At 42.9% G+C, this 23,629-nt stretch overlaps 1 protein-coding gene across 1 annotated transcript in view; it reads left to right on the top strand.

Annotated features, from left to right (window-relative positions):
- LOC124805334 (high mobility group protein 20A) overlaps positions 1-23,629 on the top strand; it is a 95,344-nt gene that overhangs the window by 57,455 nt on the left and 14,260 nt on the right. The window contains exon 6 of the mRNA XM_047265854.1: positions 22,044-22,259. Coding sequence (XP_047121810.1) covers positions 22,044-22,259 — 216 coding nt within the window. The remainder of the gene's footprint in view (positions 1-22,043; positions 22,260-23,629) is intronic.

The raw sequence follows: 23,629 nt of genomic DNA, 5'->3' as shown, positions 1-23,629 counted from the left end.
TATATATGACACTGCTCTATGTTCATTCTTAAACACATTTGAAGTATTTTCATATAGAGAAAAGAATACTCCCTTTGAGGATTATGTATTGTATTTTGAATTCGATTTAGTGGCACGAGTGAGCTGTATGCTAACATCAGAATGTACATTTCTCTGTATCCCATCTACAAATTAGTCTATGACAACAGATGTAAATAATTGAAGGAGTATAGGTAATACCTCGTGTAGCTGAGGTGTTAAGTTGTCCTTAGACACAAACAAGACTGAAAATATTGCTAAGCTTTCAGAGGCTTTCATTGTTCACGGATCCATGACTACATTTTTCTTCTGGCTACATTGTATAAGCACTGCAGCTCACATGGGGTTGTAGTGGATGGAATGGGCCAGAGGAGAAAGGAGACAGTGAGTAGGAGGTAGGCTTGGAGGGAAGATTAGTCACCAGCTGGACGGGAGAGGCCAGAAGTGCATGGGATGGGAATGTGGCACCAGTAAACTAGCAGCTGCACAGGCAGAGGGAGTAAAGTTGGCACACAGTGTCATGGACAAGAGGACTGGGAGTGGAGGTAGAACAGAGGAAGAATGAGACTGCAGGAAGGAGGTTATACATGAAATGAGGGAGGGGGATATTGATGAAGGGGTGGAGGTGAGTGTGTGAAAGAGGCTAAAGGAGACAGGCTTTGAGGGTTGTGGGCGCAAAAGGAAGCAGGTATTCGAGTAGGATCCAGATGACACAAGCTGTGAAACAGCTGTCGAAGTCACAACCTGTACAATCTGGCTCATCTCCTCCTCCAAATACTAGCGTCTTTGAACTGTCATACGTATATAAGAATTGTCTTTATAACATAAGCTTCGATCTTGTAATCCTTTTAACCTTGATATCTGCTAGCCCCTCCTGCACCCACTTCCACCCCAGTTCCCATGGTCCCCACTGCACTTCTACACTCACTCTGAATAGGAAGTTTATTATATCACAAAAAAGTAATTTTCTCCAATGGAAAAATGGAACGTTCTTGAACAAGAAACAAGAAAATGTTATCTAAGGCAAAAGGCCTGGAAATGCCACAGTAAATTGAAAGTTCCGTAATCCAGTGTCCCTGTCACAATCAAAGTCTGGAAGGGACATGTCAAAGTCCTGAGAGGACAAGTAATTTTTTAAGTCTGGCATAGTGCCAATGACAATAACAATAACAAATTTTAGAAGTCCGGCTGCTGCTCATGGTGTCAGAGGCCATGTGTCTTTGTTGTAGAGATCAAGCTGGCAATTCCTGGATGGGAAGGTTGACAAGGGTGGGATATCATAGTAGTGGTGGCTCCAACTGTCATTCTGATTATGGGAATGCTTTTGCAATTGGTGCATGGTCCAGGAAGCTGACTCAAAGTGAAGTGGCCCATTGCACTCCTGGTGCCAGTGTAAATATTACCCATGCTCCAGGATATTGCAGTAATTATTTTTGATCATACAGCCTGTGGAGGAGTAATGGTCCATGAGGCCAGCGACCTCTGGCGGCGTACAGTTGGCAAAGCTTAGTGCTACGCTCCTGTCTGTTGTCTGCAGAGAGGTCTGTTGCCTGTATAACCTATCTGTGTTGTCCCCCAAAAGGGGAGAGGAGGCAGCAGAACGTATTATGAGCCTGAATGAGGCTGGATTCCCACTGGTGGCTGGGAGGTTAAGGTTCACCTCCATTGGTTTTAGTGCTGGTGTGGCCTGTGGGGCAGCTTAGGACCCCTCCAGAGAGCCATTTGCAGTCAAAAGCTGAGACAGGCAGGTGGTGTCCAGGATAGGCATTGTTAATGATTCTGCCTCTGGAACAAAAGATGATGGTAGAATAACAGGCCCCAGAAAAGGACCACAGCAAGGTTGCAATTGGTTAATGTGCTTAAGGCGTACTGTGCTGCCTTTGAAGGGTCACATTGGTTATGGCCTGAGTCAGAAAATTGAAACAACCACAGGGAACCAATGCTGGTGGCCTTTGGTGAAGACAAGGGCCCTCATAGATCTTGGCGAGAAGTACCTCACTGCCAACTGATAGTTCCACCAAAGGCAACAGTGGAAAAATACCCAGATATACAATGAAGCCCCCCATGAACCATGGACCTTGCCGTCGGTGAGGAGGTTGCGTGCCTCAGCAATACAGATAGCTGTACCGTAGGTGCAGCCACAACGGAGGGATATCTGTTGAGAGAGACCAGACAAACACGGTTCCTGAAGAGGGGCAGCAGCCTTTTGTTATCGGGAGAAAGAAAACTGGTGTTCTATGGATTGGAGTGTGGAATGTCAGATCTCTTAATCAGGCAGGTAGGTTAGAAAATTTAAAAAGGGAAATGGATAGGTTGAAGTTAGATATAGTGGGAATTAGTGAAGTTCAGTGGCAGGAAGAACAAGACTCCTGGTCGGGTGAATACAGGGTTATAAATACAAAACTGAATAGGGGTAATGCAGAAGTATGTCTAATAATGAATAAAAAAAATAGGAGCACAGGTAAGCTACTACACCAACAGCATAGTGAACACACCTACCACGCCTACCACAGTAGTACAAATTTATATGCCAACTAACTCCGCAGATGATGAAGAGATTGAATAAATCTATGATGTGATAAAAGAAATTATTCAGATAGCGAAGGGAGACGTACATTTAATTGTCATGGGGGACTGGAATTCGATAGTAGGAAAAGGAAGAGAAGGAAAAGTAATAGGCAAATATGGAATGGGGGTAAGGAATGAAAGAGGAAGCCGCCTGGTAGAATTTTGCACAGAGCATAACTTAATTGTAGCTAACACTTGGTTTTAAGAATCATGACAGAAAGTTGTATACGTGGAAGAGGCCTGGAGACACTGGAAGATTTCAGATAGATTGTATCATGGTTAGACAGAGATTTAGGAACCAGGTTTAAATTGTAAGACATATCCAGGGGCAGATCTGGACTCTGACCACAATTTATTGGTTCTGAAATGTAGATTAAAACTTGAGAAACTGCAAAAAGGTGGCATTTTAAGGAGATGGGACATGGATAAACTGAAAGAACAAGCGGTTGTAGAGAATTTCAGAGAGAGCGGTAGGGAACAATTGGCAAGGACGGAGGAAAGAAATACAGCAGAAGAAGAATGGGTAGCTTTGAGAGATGAAATAGTGAAGGCAGCAGAGGCTCAAGTAGGTAAAAAGACGATGGCTAGTAGAAATCCCTGGGTAACAGAAGAGAGATTGAATTTGATTGATGAAAGCAGAAAATATAAAAATGCAGTAAATGAAGTAGGCACAAAGGAATACAAACATCTCAAAAATGAGATCGACAGGAAGTGCAAAATGGCTAAGGAGGGATGGCTAGAGGACAAATGTAGAGATGTAGAGGCATATATCATTACCGATGAGATAGATACAACCTACAGGAAAATTAAGGAGACCTTTGGAGAAAAGAAAACTACCTGTATGAATATCAAGAGCTCATGTGAAAAACTGGTTCTAAGCAAAGAAGGGAAAGCAGAAAGGCGGAAGGAGTATATAAAGGGTCTATACAAAGGCAATGTACTTGGGGCTAATATCATGGAAATGGAACAGGGTGTAGATGAAGATGAAATGGGAGATATGATACTGCATGAAGCATTTCACAGAGCACTGAAAGACCTGAGTCGAAACAAGCCCCGGGAGTAGACAACATTCCATTAGAAGTACTCATAGCCTTGGGAGAGCCAACCATGACAAAACTCTACCATCTGGTGAACAAGATGTATGAGACAGGCAAAATACCCTTACCCTTCAAGAAGAATATAATAATTCCAATCCCAAAGAAAGCAAGTGCTGACAGATGTGAAAATTACCGAACTATCAGTTTAATAAGTCACAGCTGCAAAATACTAACACGAATTCTTTACAGACGAATGGAAAAACTGGTAGAATCCAACCTCAGGGAAGATCAGTTTGGATTCCGTAGAAATACTGGAACACGTGAGGCAATACTGACCCTAAGACTTATCTTAGAAGCTATATTAAGGAAAGGCAAACCTACATTTCTAGCATTTGTAGACTTAGAGAAAGCTTTTGGCAATGTTGACTGGAATACTCTCTTTCAAATTCTGAAGGTAGCAGGGGTCAGATACAGGGAGCAAAAGGCAATTCATAATTTGTGCAGAAACCAGATGTCAGTTAGAAGAGTCGAGAGGCACGGAAGGGAAGCAGTGGTTGGGAAGGGAGTGAGACAGGGTTGTAGCGTATCCCTGATATTATGGAAACAAAAGAAAAATTTGGAGTGGTCTGGTACTGTGCGCCGCGGCATTTGAGTCTGCGCCAGACAGCATGGAGGTTGAAGACCCCTACAGGTCTCTGCACCATCGCGCCGTAAGCCGTGGCTGTGCATGCCTCCTGGCCTACATTTAGTGTGGGGGTGCCACAGTGGAACACGTGGTCCTAGCAGCCAATAGCGGCACCCCCGATCTTGTATTTAAGCTCCTGCCTCTCACTCAGCCAGCCAGTTTAACCTTGCGTGCGTCTCTGGACTTATCAACTTGCTTTAGACAGCGTCTTTACTTTCTAGTTTTGTGTACGAGTGGACGTGGTTTTCTTGTGATTTTGTTGTTTCGATCTTGTTGTTAGTTAGGTCCTTCATTGGTCATTTCCGTTCTCTCCCATTTGTGTCGTCATTCGCGGGCTGCTCCATGGGTCCCGTCGCACTTTCCGTCCTTTCAACCCTGCAACTGTTCTGGTCGCAGTTACGACATTTTGATGATGAGGTAAATGGTGGTCGTTGTTGGCATGGAGGCGAAGTTGGTCTGTCTGCTTTAGCAACAGCAGCAGTTCATGCAACAGCAGTTCCAGTTAGTCATCTTACAGCAGTCGCTGTGATTGCTAACAGACGAAGTCGATGTCCAGGACGCATTACCACAACAACTTCTGAGTCCTCGGTTGTCCGATGCGTTCCCACTCCCGTCGTCGTTCCCACCATTTAATGATGCTAAAGAAGACTGGGAGATGTACTTACATCGACTGAAACAGCATTTCACAGCTTTTCAAGTCACGGACGACTCCTTGCAGCGGTCGTTGTTTTTGTCTTGGGCCTCCCCAGACACATTCTTTCTTCTGCGCAAGTTGGCACCGTTCTCTGACCCTGTGGCCCTCTCTCTCCAAGAGATCTGCCTTTTGCTGACAAACTATTATTTCCAAAGCTACCATATGGTCACCTCTTGGCTGGAGTTCCACTAGTACCATAAACAGCCTGGTCGATCGTATCATTCCTGGGTCATGGAGTTACGAGGTCTCAGCCGTCGATGCCATTTTACGTGCACCCATCACCAGTGTAAGGCTTCGTATGCGGACTCCCTTATCCAGAATGTGGAAGAGATCCTCCACATTGCCCACTGCTTTGAAATTGCTCAAGCAGCTAACGAGCATCTCATGGCGCGGCCACAGGTGGCGGCGATTGAGGCGTCACGTGCGGGCTCCACCGTTGTGCCGTCGACATGGCCCGGCCGATAGAGGCCAGCGCCTTCGGGACTCCTCATTGTCCAACGTCTCTATGGCATCGGCGCATCCGGACGCTCCTCATCGCCGGTCGCGCGGCCCACTTTCATCTTTCCTCCAGTGCTTTACTGCACATTCTCGGGCTGACCGATGGAAAACTTGCACGCTGTGTGACAAAGAGGGCCACACCCAATCGGTTTGTCGTAGTCGCTCGACTCACTCCAGTCCTGCCCCTCCTGGGTCTCAAGATACCGTACATGCTCTGCAATCGGTCGTCCCACAGGATGACCCATCAACACGAAAGCTTTTCCTAACATTGCCTTTTCACTGAGGATGTCAGTTTTCAGGTCGACACTGGGGCCGCCGTCTTCCTGATTAATACCCGGCTGGGCTCTCCTGAGTTGTCACCTCCCTCTCGCTGTATGGTCGCCTACAGAGACAGTTCTATTCCCCTTCGTGGACAGTGCGTCGTCCAGGCAACGTACAAGCGTGTTCACTGGCTCCTTACTCTCTTTGTCATTAACCGTCCATCGGCTTCGAATATTTTCGGCATGGATGCATTTCAGCTGTTGGGCTTTTCAATTTCTGACAAAATTATGGTCGTTTCCACGGCTGTTCCTTTTCAGGACCTGGATGATCTGTGCTCCGCTTTTGCGTCGTCATTTGCAACGGATCTTGGATGTGCTTCCGGTTTTCAAGTCCACATCACCCTTCGACTGGACGTGCAGCCTCGCTTTTTCCGGCCCCAGCCCCTTCCGGTGGCCTTACGGCCAGCAGTCAAGCAGGAACTTGATCAGCTCCAGGCTGCTGGGGTTCTGGAACCTGTGACTTACAGTGCCTGGGTGACACCATTGGCAGTAATACGGAAACCCAATGGGTCCCTTCAGCTTTGTGGGGACTTCGGCGTTACTGTCAATGCTCAGTCCCTCATCGACACTTACCCCATTCCCCAACAGGAAGACCTTCTCAACAAACTTGCCGGGGAAGAGTATTTTTCAAAGATCAACCTAGCTGAGGCATACCACCAGTTACCCTTGAATGCCAAATCTCAGAACATCATGGTTATCACACACCTTTCAGATTGTACAAGTACAAGCACCTTCCCCGTTGGTGTCTCTTCGGTGCCGGCCATTTTCCAGCGGTTCCTGGAGCAGCTTACACAGCCTATCTCCGCTTGCATAAATTATCTGGATGACATCTTATTCACCGTGTGTTCTCGCCAGGAATATTTGCAAAATCTCAGTGCCTTATTTCATGCTCTGCAGTCAGCGGGTTTACGCTGTCAGCTGGACAAGTGTTTTTTTTAACCGGAAGTGGAATACTTATGCCACTGGCTTAGCAAAGATGGCATTTGCCCTTCAGGTCGTAATGCCGTGGCCATTGAGGCCCTTCCTTGTCCCAAGGACTTATTTGAACTCCAGGTGTTTTTGGGCAAGATTACTTATTACTTAAAGTTCTTGCCCCAGGCTGCCTCCGTTGCTCAACCCCTCTATCTCTATCGTTGCAAAGGGGTACCTTTTGATTGGACTCCTGCCTTTGACCAGGCTTTCCTCCATTTAAAGGCGATGCTGCAGTCTGCCCCTTGCCTTACTCCCCTCTCTCCGGACCACCCCATGGTTGTGGCGGCTGATGTGTTGGCCTACGGCATTGGGGCCGTCCTTGCGCATCGGGATGCCGATGGCTCCGAACAGCCCATCGCTTATGCCACTAAGACGTTGACCCCAGCACAATGGAACTACTCCCCAATTGAAAAGGAGGCCCTGGTGATCGTGTTCGCCGTCCTAAAATTTCACACCTATCTTGAGGCAAAGTTCACCCTCCTGACAGACCATGAACCCTTGGTTACGCTTTTTGGACCCCAATCTCACCTTCCAGAGCAGACGGCTCAATGTCTCCAGTGCTGGGCGTTGTTTTTACGAAATTATGCTTACACCATCCGGTATAAGCCCACCACCCACCATGCTAATGCGGATGTCTTGTCACATCTCCCAGCAGGTCCCGATCCTGCCTTTGACCAACAGGAGGTCCTCTGCTTTCACATTGATTCCACCTGCTATCTTGCGGCAGGTTCTCCACTGCGTGGACCACAGGTGGCCCTTTTAAGTTACTCGTTGGATGCAGTCCAATTTCAGCCCCTGGCACTACCTGTCCCACATGCTCTTCGTGGTCGATGATGTCCTTCTGTTGGCCACGGAGTCAGATGCCCATCGGGTGGTCATCCCTCTAAATTTACGGCTTCGGGTGCTCAGTTTGTTACACCTTGGGCACTGGGGTACGTCCCGTATGAAAGTTTTGGTTCGCCGGCATGCATATTGGACCGGCATCGATGACGATATTGACCACCTGGCCCTTGTGTGCACTGTGTGTACATGCCACCAGGCAAGCCTCCCTCAGTCTTTTGCACCTGGCCTGTGCCTCAACGGCCCTGGGATCGCATCCATATCGATTTGCGGGCCTGTTTTTGGGGTCCATATGGTTACTTATTGTTGATGCCTACTCCAAATACCAATATGTCGTCCGCATGGCATCCACCACCACAGAGGCTACACTCATGGCCCTGGCCCAGGTTCTCACCATTGAGGGCCTGCCACACACATTGGTCTGTGATAATGGCCCCAATTCACGGCAACGTCCTTCCAAAACTTCCATCAGGCCAACGGTATCAAACATATCCATAGCCCTCCTTTCCACCCTTCATCCAATGGCACAGCGGAGAGGCTTGTCCGCACTTTCAAACAACAGTTGACAAAGGCGGTCAACACATCTCCAACCACATCAGTCCTGACCCTGTTTTTGAGCAGCTATCGCACTACGCCAATTGACAGCCATGGTCCGGTGGAGCTCCTTCATGGGCAACAGCCACGGACCCTGCTCCATTTGCTGATGCCATTCCCCTTCTGCCCCCACTCCCGGCCCTCGCAGCGTTATGCTCCTGGGTGCGGCCATGTGGGCCCGCGAGTATGGGCACAAGGTGGATTGGACGCCCGCCTATGGGCGGCGTGTGACTTCGGTGCAGATGTCGAAAGGGTTGGAGCACTGCCATCATAATCAGCTCCATCCACGTACCCCCTTAGGACTCGCGCTGCCGCCTCATCCCTACCTCCTTCGGGTACGGACGTGGTCCTCGAGTCGCCCCCCCCCCCTGCCCCTGGTTGCCGTCTTCCCGCGGGCCTGCCACCGGCCCTCCCCGTCCCCAGGTGGATTGGCAGCTCCCTCCCCCACCCTGGACTCTGGGTTGGCCATCGTGGATCCCTCGGGCGTCCCTTCCCCCTCCCCCCCCCCCCCCCCCACACACACACCACCACCACCACCACCACTACCACCACTGCGGTTGATGAACCCGGCTCTTCTTCCCAGTGCTGCCCACCTCAGCACCATCCGGAGCATTTTCTCCCCTACGCACAAGTTTCAGGGGGGAGGGATCTGGTGCTGCATGCTGTGGAATTTGAATCCGCGCCAGACAGCATGTAAGTCGAAGACCCCTAGAGGTCTCTGCAACATCGCGCCATAAGCCATGGCTGCGCGTGCCTCCTGGCCCAATTTAGTGTGAGGGCGCCACAGTGGAACACGTGGTCTTAGCGGCCAGTAGCGGCACCCCCGATCATGTATTTAAGCACCTGCCTCTTGCTCAGCCAGCCAGTCTAATCTTGCGTGTGTCTCTGGACTTATCGTCTTGCCTTAGACAGCGTCTTTACTATCTTGTTTGGTGTACGAGTGGACGTGGTTTTCTTGTGATTCTGTTGTTTTGATCTTGTTGTTGTTAGTTAGGTCCATGTCCGTTCTCTCCCGTTTGTGTCGTCGTTCGTGGGCCGCTCCGTGGGTCCCGCCGCGCTTTCCATCCCGTCAACCCCATGACAATTCCGGTCAAAGTTACAACAGTGGGAATTAAAGTCCATGGAGAAGAAATGAAAACTTTGAGGTTTGCCAATGACATTGTAATTCTGTCAGAGACAGAAAAGGACCTGGAAGAGCAGTTGAACAGAATGGACAGTGTCTTGAAAGGAAGATATAAGATGAACATCAACAAAAACAGAACGAGGATAATGGAATGTAGTCACATTAAATAAGGTGATGCTGAGGGAATCAGATCAGGAAATGAGACTCTTAAAGTAGTAGATGAGTTTTGCTATTTGGGGAGCAAAATAACTGATTATGGTCGAAGTAGAGAGGATGTAAAATTTAGACTGGCAAAGACAAGGGGAGAGTTTCTGAAGAAGAGAAATTTGTTAACGTAGGGTATAGATTTAAGTGTCAGGAAATCCTTTCTGAAAGTATTTGTATGGATTGTAGCCATGTATGGAAGTGAAAAATGGACGATAAATAGTTTAGACAAGAAGAGAATAGAAGCTTTTGAAATGTGGTGCTACAGAAGAATGCTGAAGATTAGATGGATACATCACCTAACTATTGAGGAGGTACTGAATAGAATTGTGGAGAAGAGGAATTTGTGGCACAACTTGACTAGAAGAAAGGATTGGTTGGTAGGACACATTCTGAGGCATTAGTGGATTGCCAATTTATTATTGGAGGAAAGTGTGGAGGGTAAAAATCATAGAGGGAGACCAAGGGATGAATACACTAAGAAGATTCAGAAGGATGTAGGTTGCAGGAGGTACTTGGAGATGAAGAACCTTGCACAGGATAGGGTAGCGTGGAGAGCTGCATCAAACCAGTCTCTGGACAGAAGACCATAACAACAACAACAACAACAACATAGAATGAAGGAAGATGATTGCATCACAAAAATCAATCTTCTCTGATGGGATTAGTTGGAACACAATAATAATAATAAAAAAAAGAACACTTCTTGAATAGAAAACAACAAAATCATATCCGAGGCAAAAGGCATGAAAATGTCCAAGTCCGATATCCCTGGATAATCCCTGCCCCAATCAGAGTCTGGAAGGGATACCACAAAGTTGTGAGAGGCTGAGTAAAAGTTTAAGTTCGGCATAGTGACAGTGGTAACAAAATTACAAGTCTAGCATTGGAGGCCAAATCTCTTCAGTGTAGAGGCCAAGCTGGCAACTTCTGAATGACAAGGTTGATGCAGGCAGTGACTTCATAGTAGCAGTGGCTCCAGAGTGAGATCCTGGTTGTGGGAATGCTTTGGCAAATAGCATCTGTCCCTGGAAGCTCACTCATAGTGAAACGGACCACAGTAGCTGGATGCTTGCGTAAATACTGCCCGTGCTGCTATTTCTGGTAATGTGGCCTACACAAGAGAACAGGTCTGTAGGACCAGTGAACTCTGGCAGTGCTCAGGTTGCCTTGTGGTGGCAAAGCGGAGGTGGCCTTCTTGTGTCTGTCATCTACAGATAGGTCTATTGCTTGTGTAACCCAATCTGTGTTGTTGGTTGCTGTCTAAGTCGGTGCAAGGCCTTGACACAGCATATCTCCCTTTCCAAGTCCACTCCTTCAAGTCATGTGTGCAAGACACAACTGCTGGTACGATATAGTCGACTGTATTCTGTTAACCCAAATACAATGCCATTTGTTACCATACAAATCCCACCACTCCATCTTTCAGTTAATGGTACAGCAACTTCTTGAGATGTTGAAGAAAGGATATCAGCCTCAGTTGCAGAATGGTTTTTTATTTATTTAATTTGTAAGGCATTTCACTCTCGCAGCAACATTATCAGACATCCGGGGAAAACCAAGTTCCCTCTGTACAAATTTATGAGCCAGGAATCAGCTCTAAAGCTCCATTGTCAGTTAAATAAAGCAACTGGGAAACCACGACCCGAGTTGTGAAATGAGCATAACCAAAGACAAACTCACCAAGTAAAAAAATTCGAGAACCACTGGTAAGTATACAGAAACTTCAGCAGCCACCAGAATTGGCACATCATCAATAAAATTTACAGGACACATCCACCAGGTAACATTCAATGATCGCTGGCAAGAGTACAGAACATCCTACCATCACCAAAAATGGCTTGTCATCCAATAAAATACACAGGACACATCCCCCTTCAGAAATAAATGAGCACATGTTTCAAGGCAAAGAGAGGTAAATGAAAGAAACATAGAAACCACACAAATAAGGGCGGAGATAAAGGAACAAATATTGAGAGCTAAGAGACCTTGGCTCATTGGTCCTTGGCGGTCCTGGGCTCTTAAAATAGATTCTTCTCAAAATCTCAAATTCTTTTGAGGATGTTCATCATCTTGCCTTTTTGTACAACATGCAAAATATGAAGATTGTTTATGTATGGTGGGTAATAATCCCTTTTCTGGTCCCCTTTTGTTATGACTTGTTTAAACTGTTTAGAAACACTAATGTACAAATTGTGTTCTCTAGAAATGTGTGAACACAGTTCCTGGTTCCTCACAAAGGGGAATCTAAGTCTTTCCCCTTCTCGAGATCAGGAGTGTATAAAATTCAGAGCCCTGCTTGTGACACACATTACATCGGCCAAACGGCGAGGTCCTTTATAGCACTTTTCAGTGAGCATCTTTTAACAAAAAAAAAAGGACAACTTAAAAAATATTGTCCCTTCGTGCAATACATGAAAACTTCTCAGCGTTGCCCCTCCTCCATAAATGATCTCAACATTTTGCACGTTGTACAAAAAGGCAAGAAGATGAACATCCTCTAAGAATTTGAAATTTCAAAAAAGCGTCTATTTTAAGAGCCCAGGCCTGTCCAGCGAACAACTGATCTTTCACAAAAAGGGTTACTTCGAGGCTATGTTTTTACTTTTTAAATAAATATGCACATGTGGCTTTGGTTTATAGATTGATGTTTAGTTTTGCTTTCTTGTTTTTATCTTATATAATGGATCTAATTTCATCATTACTCTGTAAACAAGTTCTCTCTTTTCCCATCTGGCGGTGCCACCTAGTACAGTGTCTATCACTTTGATTCATGGCTCTGTAGTAATAGCTGTAAATGTGTGCCACAAGTACACTTTTATACATCTGGCGTATTTCTTCCATTTAAGTTATAAGCACACAAACACTTGAGACAACAATCTTGTTATTTGTCATTTTATGAGACCAAGGATAATTGGCTTTTCTTGTTCAGTTGAAATTCAAGTAAATGTTTTCTAATTTCTGCCTTGAAGTTCTGCATTTGCATTGTGTTTCCTGTTAGCTTCTGAGACAATACTTACACATTTACCACTGAGGTGTTTCCTTTACTGCCAATGGCTGAGAATGACCCAGTAGCAGCACAGAAATGAGTGGGAGTACTTGTGTCGAGGATGCAAAGCTCATGAGATGTCATGAGGCTCTGCAAAACCCGACCCTGAGGATGAGGTTGAGGTCCACAAGACATCCCGGGCATTGAAGTCTCCCAGTAGCAGAAATGGTCAGGGGAGTTGTTCCCTAAGATCTGTGAGGAGTCTCCCAGTAGCAGAAATGGTCGGGGGAGTTGTTCCCTAAGATCTGTGAGAGCTTCAGAGTCTATTGCACATTGCTGAGGTAAACAAAGCAAGCAAACAGTGATCCTCTGACACACATGAATTTGAACTGCAACTGCTTGCAAGTCAGTAGCCTGGGGTAGAGCAGAGGAGTGGAGCGCATCATTGACAAACACGGCGACCCCTCCCTTGACCCTTTTGCCACTCAGATCATCTTTGTAATGGAGCATATAGGCCCACAGTATGTGATAGAACATATAGCCCCACAGTACAGGGGCATCACGTGCTTTAAAATGTGTTTCCTGCAAACACAAGCAGAGGGAGTGTTCCTGTGCTCAGAGTTTCAGTTCCTCCACATGTGGCCAAACCCACTAATGTTCCACTGTAGGATGGGAGCCATCTATTGTGGGGTTGGACTTTTAAAGATGACTTTTCCTTTTTTTAAGGGTGAGAAATAAATAGCAATTTGATCTAAATTGTCTACTTCTTGTTTTCCTTTGTTGTATTCAGTAACGACTGCTAGTTTATGTTTTCCGTGTCCAGATTGATCTCTGGTGATGGAACTGTATCTAAAATGTTTTGTATTTACAGAAAGTACACTTATTACCTCCTGTCTTTCCATTTCCCAATTGTAATTCCATCATGTGACTTTACCTACCATTTCACCCTTTTTATGCCGTTTTTCATATTTATGAAAGTTGCCATCTGTTCTTTTCAGTGTCCTTACCAAATTTATCTTCTTTCCAAGCAGCTATTTTACAAGAAGAATGGATGTATAACAGTTATCTGTAACAACTGTCACCCTACCCCAAAAAAAAAAAAAAAAAAAAAAAAAAAAAAAAAAAAAAAAAAAAAAAAATTGATAAGCTGCCGTTTGATACCTTCTGCCAAGTTTTTAGACACAACATTTGTGCATCCTTTACATGCCACCATGTATAGAGTATATATAATTCAGTCGTATAATTTGAAAATCTTAATCCCATATTATGGCCTTTAACTGAAATATAAGGTAAAAGCTAAACTCGTTTTCTAAGTGATCCATGGTGATATTTATTGTTTCCGTGAACTTAAGAGTTTTATCACCTTTAGCTGACTTATTATCTGTGAAATGTTTTAATGGATGAGTAACTGTAGGCAGTTTCTGCTTATTATTTTAGGCAAAATGTTATACTTGAACAGAGCATTATAGTCAAGTAATTTTCTATTTTGGGATGCATTATCAGTTATTTGCACTTAATCATGCCAAAAAATCTTTGAATTTCTTCACAATTCATTTCCTTCCAACACTTATTCAGCACACTATGACTTAGATAGTTGCCATCTAAAAACAGTGCAGCATATCTGTTGGGCTCAGTAACAGTGAAATTAATTACTTTCTCTCTTTTAAATTAAAAATCCTCAGGGCCTCAGCATGCTTTTGCTGAGTACGGGCATGGTGATTCCGGCTTTCCTGAGCTGGGGACTGGTAAGCACCACCAGTCCTCTGTCACTGTGAACTGGGCATTCTTCAACAACCACTGTGTGGCACGGCAGGGGAATGTTGTGTGTTGCAGGGAACAGGGATCTTGGCTTGACCAACCAGATTGTGGGGATGCTAAAACCTCTATAAAAAAAAACCTTTCAGTCTCAGTGTGTACTGCACACCAATGAGGTGAATGTCTGTTGATACGGAACAGTCGTTGGGGGCAACCTCTGGGGAACCTGATGCTTCTCACTTGTATAAGGCTTACCTAGGCAAGTAGAAAGCATCACTTGTGGGATATTCAGCTTTTCCTTTTCTCACACAATATCTTGTGAATGGTGGACAAAGGACAACCTACATATTCCATGTTTCTAGATTTCCAGAAAGTGTGTGGAACACTGTAACTTGTTCTCAAAGTACAGTGGCCTGTAGATCATCATACACCATATTGGGATGTGTTACCATGTCACTTACAAGCTGTTACTGCTATAATGCTTAATTTGTACAACAGGCGCACACCATTGTATAGTTCTGGAAATTAAAGTAATTATGGCACAGGTTCTGTTTTGATGGTCACCATTAAGAGTAGTTGTAATGTTCAAAATTTGGATTCCCTTATCAGTGTCTTGTTCGTTCGTTGCTATAAAAAATCACAGATGTACATTTTGTGCAAGCTTAACATAGGGTTTTACTAATTCTGGTCTGTCAATACGCAATTTGACATTGTCTAGAACCAACTCTTGAATTGTTGTTGTTGTTGTTGTGGTCTTCAGTCCTGAGACTGGTTTGATGCAGCTCTCCATGCTACTCTATCCTGTGCAAGCTTCTTCATCTCCCAGTACCTACTGCAACCTACATCCTTCTGAATCTGCTTAGTGTATTGATCTCTTGGTCTCCCTCTATGATTTTTACCCTCCACGCTGCTCTCCAATGCTAAATTTGTGATCCCTTGATGCCTCAAAACATGTCCTACCAACCGATCCCTTCTTCTAGTCAAGTTGTGCCACAAACTTCTCTTCTCCCGAATCCTATTCAATACCTCCTCATTAGTTACGTGATCTACCCACCTTATCTTCAGCATTCTTCTGTAGCACCACATTTCGAAAGCTTCTATTCTCTTCTTGTCCAGACTGGTTATCGTCCATGTTTCACTTCCATACATGACTACACTCCATACAAATACTTTCAGAAACGACTTCCTGACACTTAAATCTATACTCGATGTTAACAAATTTCTCTTCTTCAGAAACGATTTCCTTGCCATTGCCAGTCTACATTTTATATCCTCTCTACTTCGACCATCATCAGTTATTTTACTCCCTAAATAGCAAAACTCCTTTACTACTTTAAGTGTCTCATTTCCTAATCTAATCCCCTCAGCATCACCCGATTTAATTTGACTACATTCCATTATCCTCGTTTTGCTTTTGTTGATGTTCATCTTATATCCTCCTTTCAAGACACTGTCCATTCCGTTCAACTGCTCTTCCAAGTCCTTTGCTGTCTCTGACAGAATTACAATGTCATCGGCAAACCTCAATGTTTTTACTTCTTCTCCATGAATTTTAATACCTACTCCGAATTTTTCTTTTGTTTCCTTTACAGATTGAATAACATCGGGGAGAGGCTACAACCCTGTCTCACTCCTTTCCCAATCACTGCTTCCCTTTCATGCCCCTCAACTCTTATTCTGCCATCTGGTTTCTGTACAAATTGAAAATAGCCTTTCGCTCCCTGTATTTTACCCCTGCCACCTTCAGAATTTGAAAGAGAGTATTCCAGTTAACGTTGTCAAAAGCTTTCTCTAAGTCTACAAATGCTAGAAACATAGGTTTGCCTTTTCTTAATCTTTCTTCTAAGATAAGTCGTAAGGTTAGTATTGCCTCATGTGTTCCAACATTTCTACGGAATCCAAACTGATCCTCCCCGAGGTCAGCTTCTACCAGTTTTTCCATTCGTCTGTAAAGAATTCACGTTAGTATTTTGCAGCTGTGACTTATTAAACTGATAGTTCTGCAATTTTCACATCTGTCAACACCTGCTTTCTTTGGGATTGGAATTATGATATTTTTTTTGAAGTCTGTGGGTATTTCGCCTGTCTCATACATCTTGCTCACCATATGGTAGAGTTTTGTCATGACTGGCTCTCCCAAGGCCATCAGTAGTTCTAATGGAATGTTGTCTACTCCCGGGGCCTTGTTTCGACTCAGGTCTTTCAGTGCTCTGTCAAATTCTTCACGCAGTATCTTATCTCCCATTTCATCTTCATCTACATCCTCTTCCATTTCCATAATATTGTCCTCAAGTACATCGCCCTTGTATAAACCCTCTATATACTCCTTCCACCTTTCTGCCTTCCTTTCTTTGCTTAGAACTGGGTTGCCATCCGAGCTCTTGATATTCATACAAGTGGTTCTCTTCTCTCCAAAGGTCTCTTTAATTTTCCTGTAGGCAGTATCTATCTAACCCCTAGTGAGACAAGCCTCTACATCCTTACATTTGTACTCTAGCCATCCCTGCTTAGCCATTTTGCACTTCCTGTCAACTCATTTTTGAGACGTTTGTATTCCTTTTTGCCTGCTTCATTTACTGCATTTTTATATTTTCTCCTTTCATCAATTAAATTCAATATTTCTTCTGTTACCCAAGGATTTCTATTAGCCCTCGTCTTTTTACCTACTTGATCGTCTGCTGCCATCACTACTTCATCCCTCAGAGCTGCCCATTCTTCTTCTACTGAATTTCTTTCCCCCATTCCTGTCAATTGTTCCCTTATGCTCTACCTCAAACTCTCTACAACCTCTGGTTCTTTCAGTTTATCCAGGTCCCATCTGCTTAACTTCCCACCTTTTTGCAGTTTCTGCAGTTTCAATCTGCAGTTCATAACCAATAGATTGTGGTCAGAATCTACATCTGCCCCTGGAAATGTCTTACAATTTAAAACCTGGTTCCTTAATCTCTGTCTTACCATTATGTAATCTATCTGATACCCTTTAGTATCTCCAGGATTCTTCCAGGTATACAACCTTCTTTCATGATTCTTGAACCAAGTGTTAGCTATGATTAAGTTATGCTCTGTGCAAAATTCTACAAGGCGGCTTCCTCTTTCATTTCTTCCCCCCAATCCATATTCACCTACTATGTTTCCTTCTCTCCCTTTTCCTACTGACGAATTCCAGTCACCCATGACTATTAAATTTTCGTCTCCCTTCACTACCTGAATAATTTCTTTTATCTCGTCATACATTTCATCAATTTCTTCATCATCTGCAGAGCTAGTTGGCATATAAACTTGTACTACTGTAGTAGGCATGGGCTTTGTGTCTATCTTGGCCACAATAATGCGTTCACTATGCTGTTTGTAGTAGCTAACCCGCACTCCTATTTTTTTTATTCATTATTAAACCTACTCCTGCATTACCCTTATTTGATTTTGTATTTATAACCCTGTAATCACCTGACCAAAAGTCTTGTTCCTCCTGCCACCGAACTTCACTAATTCCCACTATATCTAACTTTAACCTATCCATTTCCCTTTTTAAATTTTCTAACCTACCTGCCCGATTGAGGGATCTGACATTCCACGCTCCGATCCGTAGAATGCCAGTTTTCTTTCTCCTGATAACGACGTCCTCTTGAGTAGTCCCCGCCCGGTGATCCGAATGGGGGACTATTTTACCTCCGGAATATTTTACCCAAGAGGACGCCATCATCATTTGATCCTACAGTAAAGCTGCATGTCCTCGGGAAAAATTACGGCTGTAGTTTCCCCTTGCTTTCAGCCGTTCGCAGTACCAGCACAGCAAGGCCGTTTTGGTTAATGTTACAAGGCCAAATCAGTCAATCATCCAGACTGTTGCCCCTGCAACTACTGAAAAGGCTGCTGTCCCTCTTCAGGAACCACATGTTTGTCTGGCCTCTTAACAGATACCCCTCTGTTGTGGTTGCACCTACGGTACGGCCATCTGTATCGCTGAGGCACGCAAGCCTCCCCACCAACGGCAAGGTCCATGGTTCATGGGGGGGTCTTGAATTATAGGCCCAATTAAACTTGTGTAGTCGATCATAAGAAATGCTTTTAGCTTGAATTATTATTTTATGACCAGTTCCTTCCCAGGTGTGACAGCACTCAGCTTTAATATCACATCTGTTGTAATCTATAGCAATCACCAATATTAGCAATATCGCTTGTTTAAGCTTTGCTTTACTTGCAAAGATAATATCTTTACTGTTATTTTGGAACTGACACTCAAATACTTTTTCACAGTTTAATTCATCTTTCATCAGTCCATAATTGAAATAAAGTCAGTCCAGCATTGGAAAGTAGCCTTCATAACATTTCACTCAAATATTGTGAAATAAAATCACCCAAAACTCAGTATCATAACTTCATTAATTATGTTGCTATTCAGTATCAGTTTTTTAGTTTTTACGAAATACATTTTAAATGGCTTTTCAGCTTAACACAACTTTACTTGCTGTGATATACAGGACATAAAATCTCCTCTGAGGCCTGCGATCATTTTTATGTTAATAATTGACAACCAATGCTGTACAATCACAATAAAGTCATGAGATGTTCAGTTGACTCTTAATTAGAATATGTTAAGCGTTTTGGGATTACACCCATCTTCAGACATCTGTTACAAAAAAGTACGAGGCGTGTTTATTAAGTAAGTACCATTTTGAAATTAAAAAAAGACGTGCTAAGATATCTCAATAATTTTATTTTTACATGAAAGCCTGTACCTTGATCTACTTTTCTACATAATTTCCGTCAATATTGACGCACTTGTCATAACATTGTACCAGTTTTTGAATACCCTCCTCATAGAAGTCTGCCACCTGACTTGTTAACCACTGCATCACCACTGTTTTGACTTCGTCATCGTCTTGAAGACGCTGACCGCCCAGTGTTTCTTCAAGTGCAGGAACAGATGGTAGTCCCTGGGCCCAAGATCGAGGCTGTACGGAGGATGATCTAGAGATTCCCATCGAAAAGATGTGATGAGATCTTTGGTCTGATTCACCACATGTGGATGGGCATTGTCTTGCTGCAAAACGATGCCCTTGCTCAACTTCCATGGACTGTTGCTTTGATTCTGGTGTTATGTAGGCCACCCATGTTTCATCGCCCGTAACAATTTGGCTTAAGAAATCATCACCGTCATTTTGGTACCGCTCAAGGAAAGTCAATGCACTGTCTAAACGTTTGGTTTTGTGCACATCCATCATTTTTGGTACCCAACATGTGCACAATTTTCAGTAATTCAAGTGCTCGGTCAGATTGCCATACAAAACACTACAAGAAACATAAGGAAACACATCCTGCAAGGAGGAAATCGTAAAGCGTCTGTTTTCTCTCACCTTATTGTCCACTTCCTGCATCAAACTTTCATTAACGACCAAAGGACGCTCACTCCATTGTTCATCATGCACATTTGTGCGGCCATCTTTAAATGCTCTCGCCCACTTTCTTACCATTCCATCACTCATAATGTTTTCTCCGTAAACTGCACAGATCTCACAATGAATATCGATCGCTTTTAGGCCTTTAGCACTAAGAAATCTTATAACAGCCTGTACTTCACAGTCAGTGGGACTCATGATTATCGGAGGCATCTTAAACACTCAATACACAATGTAAACAAGGAAGAATCAGACTGTAATGGAGTCAGTGCGTAGATTAAGGTACAGGCTTTCAAAAAAAAATTAATGAGATATCTTAGCACGTCTTTTTTTAAATTTCAAAACAGTACTTACTTAAAAAACACTCCTCGTACAAAACATAAGTAAACAACACACTCAACGCATCTCATCATTGCAGGGATAAAAAAGAAAAAAGAAAAAACACATCGAGACATGTTGAGTGTGCTGTTCATTTATGTTTTGTACTTTTTTTGTAACAGATGTCTGAAGGTGGGTGTAATCCCGAAACGTGTAACATGTTCTAATAAAAGAGTCAATTGAACATCTCATGACTTTATTGTGATTGTACAGCATTGGTTGCCAATTATTTACTTGCTCTGAAAAAACTTTCACCTAAGCCAGTTATTCATGAAATGTTCTTGATGGAGGATTTAAATCTTCCAAATACTTTTGCTTACTTTTTTAGTCTTTGTTACATAGCTTTTACGTACACTGATAATATCACCACCTCTCATACATTAATGAAATGCACCAACTGCTTCCAACTAATTGTGGCCAAAGCTGAACACATGGTTTAATTTTACAATTCAAGGTACATTTTGTCATCATTACTAATCCACAGTTGGACGAGTTGCTTCAGGATGGCTTCTCTTTAAAACAGCTGTCAGTTCGACAGAAGTGTTGCCCAGTGATGATGGCTGTGTCTTGACAGAAACATGAAACATAAGAAACAACACACATTTTTACATCATATATTCACACAAAATATACAAAATCTTTCATTTTTATTAACAATACAAAACTTACAGCTACACATTTTCCACATGTCGTGTAGTGGAGAATTGTTGATGGTACACATGGTTTACAAGGCACTGTATCGTCTCAGAAGGGTCCGAGCATGTGGAACAGGTTCTCAGATATGTGAAAGGCCTGAAGACTCCTTGAGTAATAGAACCCAGTATGTTGTCCTGTGTGGTGAATGTTCATCAGAGACAAGGGTGTCTGTCATCAGGAGTGCCCCAGGAAGAACTTTACTTGTTCTTTACATACATAAATGACCTGACAGATAGAGTGATCGGCAGTTTGTGCCTGTTTGCTGAGGGCACTTTAGTGTTTGGGAAATGTTGTTTTTGAGTGATTGTTGGAGGATACACAATGACTTGGACAGAATTTCTATTTCGTGTGATGAATATGAGCTTACTCTGAGTGTATAAAAATGTAAGTTAATGTAGGTGAACAGGAAAAACAGTCCTGTGATGTTCGACTACAGTACTAGTGGTGTGCTGCTTCACACAGTCTTTTCAACGAAGTATCTAGGTGTAACAGTGCAAAGTGATGATGTGAAATGGACCGAGCACAAGAGGACACTAGTGGGGAAGGTGAATGGTCAGTATCAGTTTATTAGGAGAATTTTAGGAAAGTGTAGCTCATTTATAAAGGAGGCCACACATAGAACACTAATGCTACGTATCCATACGTACTTTTCAAGTCTTCTGGAATTCCCACCAGTGCAGATGAAAGGAAGACACCAAACTAACGTACAGTCATGCTGATAGGTTTTTTACTGGTATATTTGATCAACACTTAAGTATTATGGAGATGCTTCGTGAAATCAATGGAAATTCCAAAAGAAAGATGACATTCTTTTGCGAAGCATTGAGAAAAATTTAGAGAACAAGCATTTTTGGCTGACTGCAGAATGACTGTACTGCCACCAGTGTACATTTCACATCAGGATCATGAAGACATGATGAGAGAAATTAGGGCTAGTCTGGAAGCATATAGATAGTCACTTTTCCTTTGCTCTAGTTGTGGGTGGACTAGGAAAGGGAATGACTAGTATTAGTAAAAGTGACACTGCCTTGTACCATATGGTGGCTAGTTGAGTATGTATATAGATACAGATGTAGACGCAAATGTGCATGAACTGTTGTAGAAAATATTTATAAACTTCAGACTTTCAATAATTTGGATTGTGGAACTTGTCCAAATTAGCGCGGTTTTACTGTAGATTCTTTAATTTGCCGTCTTCAAATCTTACTGTTTCACATTTTCAGTCCTTTGAGTATTTATTTGGTTTCACATTATATGTACAAAACCTCTCTTTCAGCTCGTGAGGCTGAACTGCGACAGTTACGAAAGTCTAACACAGATTATGAACAACAAAATGCTATTTTGCAAAAGCATATTGAAAACATGAAAGCAGCTGTCGAGAAGCTGGAGGCTGAGACAGTGCAACAGCAGAGTAGTAATAATGCACTCCAGCAACATCTGGAACATCTGAGGACAAACCTCTCGGCAACATTTTCATCACTCCCTCTCCCAGGTACTGTTAAGATTTGTTTTATCATAACATAATTACTATTCACGGTGGAAATGTTTTAAAGCTGTCACTTTTAAAAGGTACTATAGTATACTAGAAACAGATGAAAATATGTAAAATAACTGGTATGGATTATTAAAATACAGGGTGGTCCGTCGGAGCTTAAACAGAAGCTTAAAGTCAGTCAGTATGTGACGGAATGGAGGCTGCCCTGTATTCATCCTCAAGTTAACTTGCGTTATGTGTGGCCAAAATTCTCATTACTCATTATTATTAGTTACTTACTTGTACATTCCGTACATCGTTATTGCAGCTTCTCGCTATGATATGGAATGATATGGTGTTACAGTTATAGTAAATCTCCTCAACAGAAGATATGGCAACATGTTTAGCACCCCATCCCCCGAACATACACACAACTACATGTTCAGAAATTCTTCTATGGTGGAGGGGGCTTTGTCAAGAAGATATGATTTGCTTTTGTGTTCAAAGTTAATTTTATTACCCATTAAATTCTTTATATCACTGGGTGGGTGGTCAGAGATTTTTATGGCTGAATACCTCACTTCTTTCCGTGCCACATTAAGGCTGAGTGATGAATAGTGTAAATCATTTTTCCTTCTAGTGTTTACTAGTGTTGCTTTTGTTCTTTAACTGTGATAAATTGTCAGCAACAATGTCATAAATGAGTAAATGTCTGCAAGGCTGTTGTCAGTATGCCCAAATAAAGATCTAACTGCTAGAGGTTCTAGAGCAGACATCACACATTGTCCTTGTTACACACTTCTATGCAACAAACACTTTTTTCCTGAATGACAAGTTACCATAGAATATAATGTTGCAAGACATTTGTGAATGAAAATAGGAAAAGTAAATCAACTTCTTTACATTTTCATCTCCAAAAATGATTTTATGCTTAATATAAAAGTTACAGAGCTAAGATGTTTAAGAAGGTCTGTAACATGTATTGATTTATCCTCATGCTTTATTTCTAATAATGCAGTCAGAACTTGTGCAGTATTGACTTGTGTGTATTTTGTTTTATGTAAATTCAGTGATAGTCAATTTGCAGACATCCAATTATTAATTTTCAAGAAAATATTATTTACATCTTCAAGTGTTAAGCTTACTCTGTTAAGTTTAATTCTAATACTGGCATCATCAGAAAAGACAAATATTTCTGCTTCTTGGATATCTAATGGAATATTAGTTACATATAAAAACAAGTGCACACTCAATGTCGATCCCTGTGGTACATCTGCAGTAGTAATCCCTTATTCTGAAGATTCTGTTTCATTGTGTACTGATCCTCTTACTGCAACACCCTGCGTCTTTTTAGCTGGAGAAAGTGTTTGTAAGGGTTTCTCTTTTAT

Source organism: Schistocerca piceifrons, chromosome 7, assembly GCF_021461385.2.
Source record: "Schistocerca piceifrons isolate TAMUIC-IGC-003096 chromosome 7, iqSchPice1.1, whole genome shotgun sequence".
Lineage (NCBI taxonomy): Eukaryota > Metazoa > Arthropoda > Insecta > Orthoptera > Acrididae > Schistocerca > Schistocerca piceifrons.
Note: the sequence above shows the minus strand (reverse complement) of the source record. Positions and strands in the feature narration are given on the sequence as shown.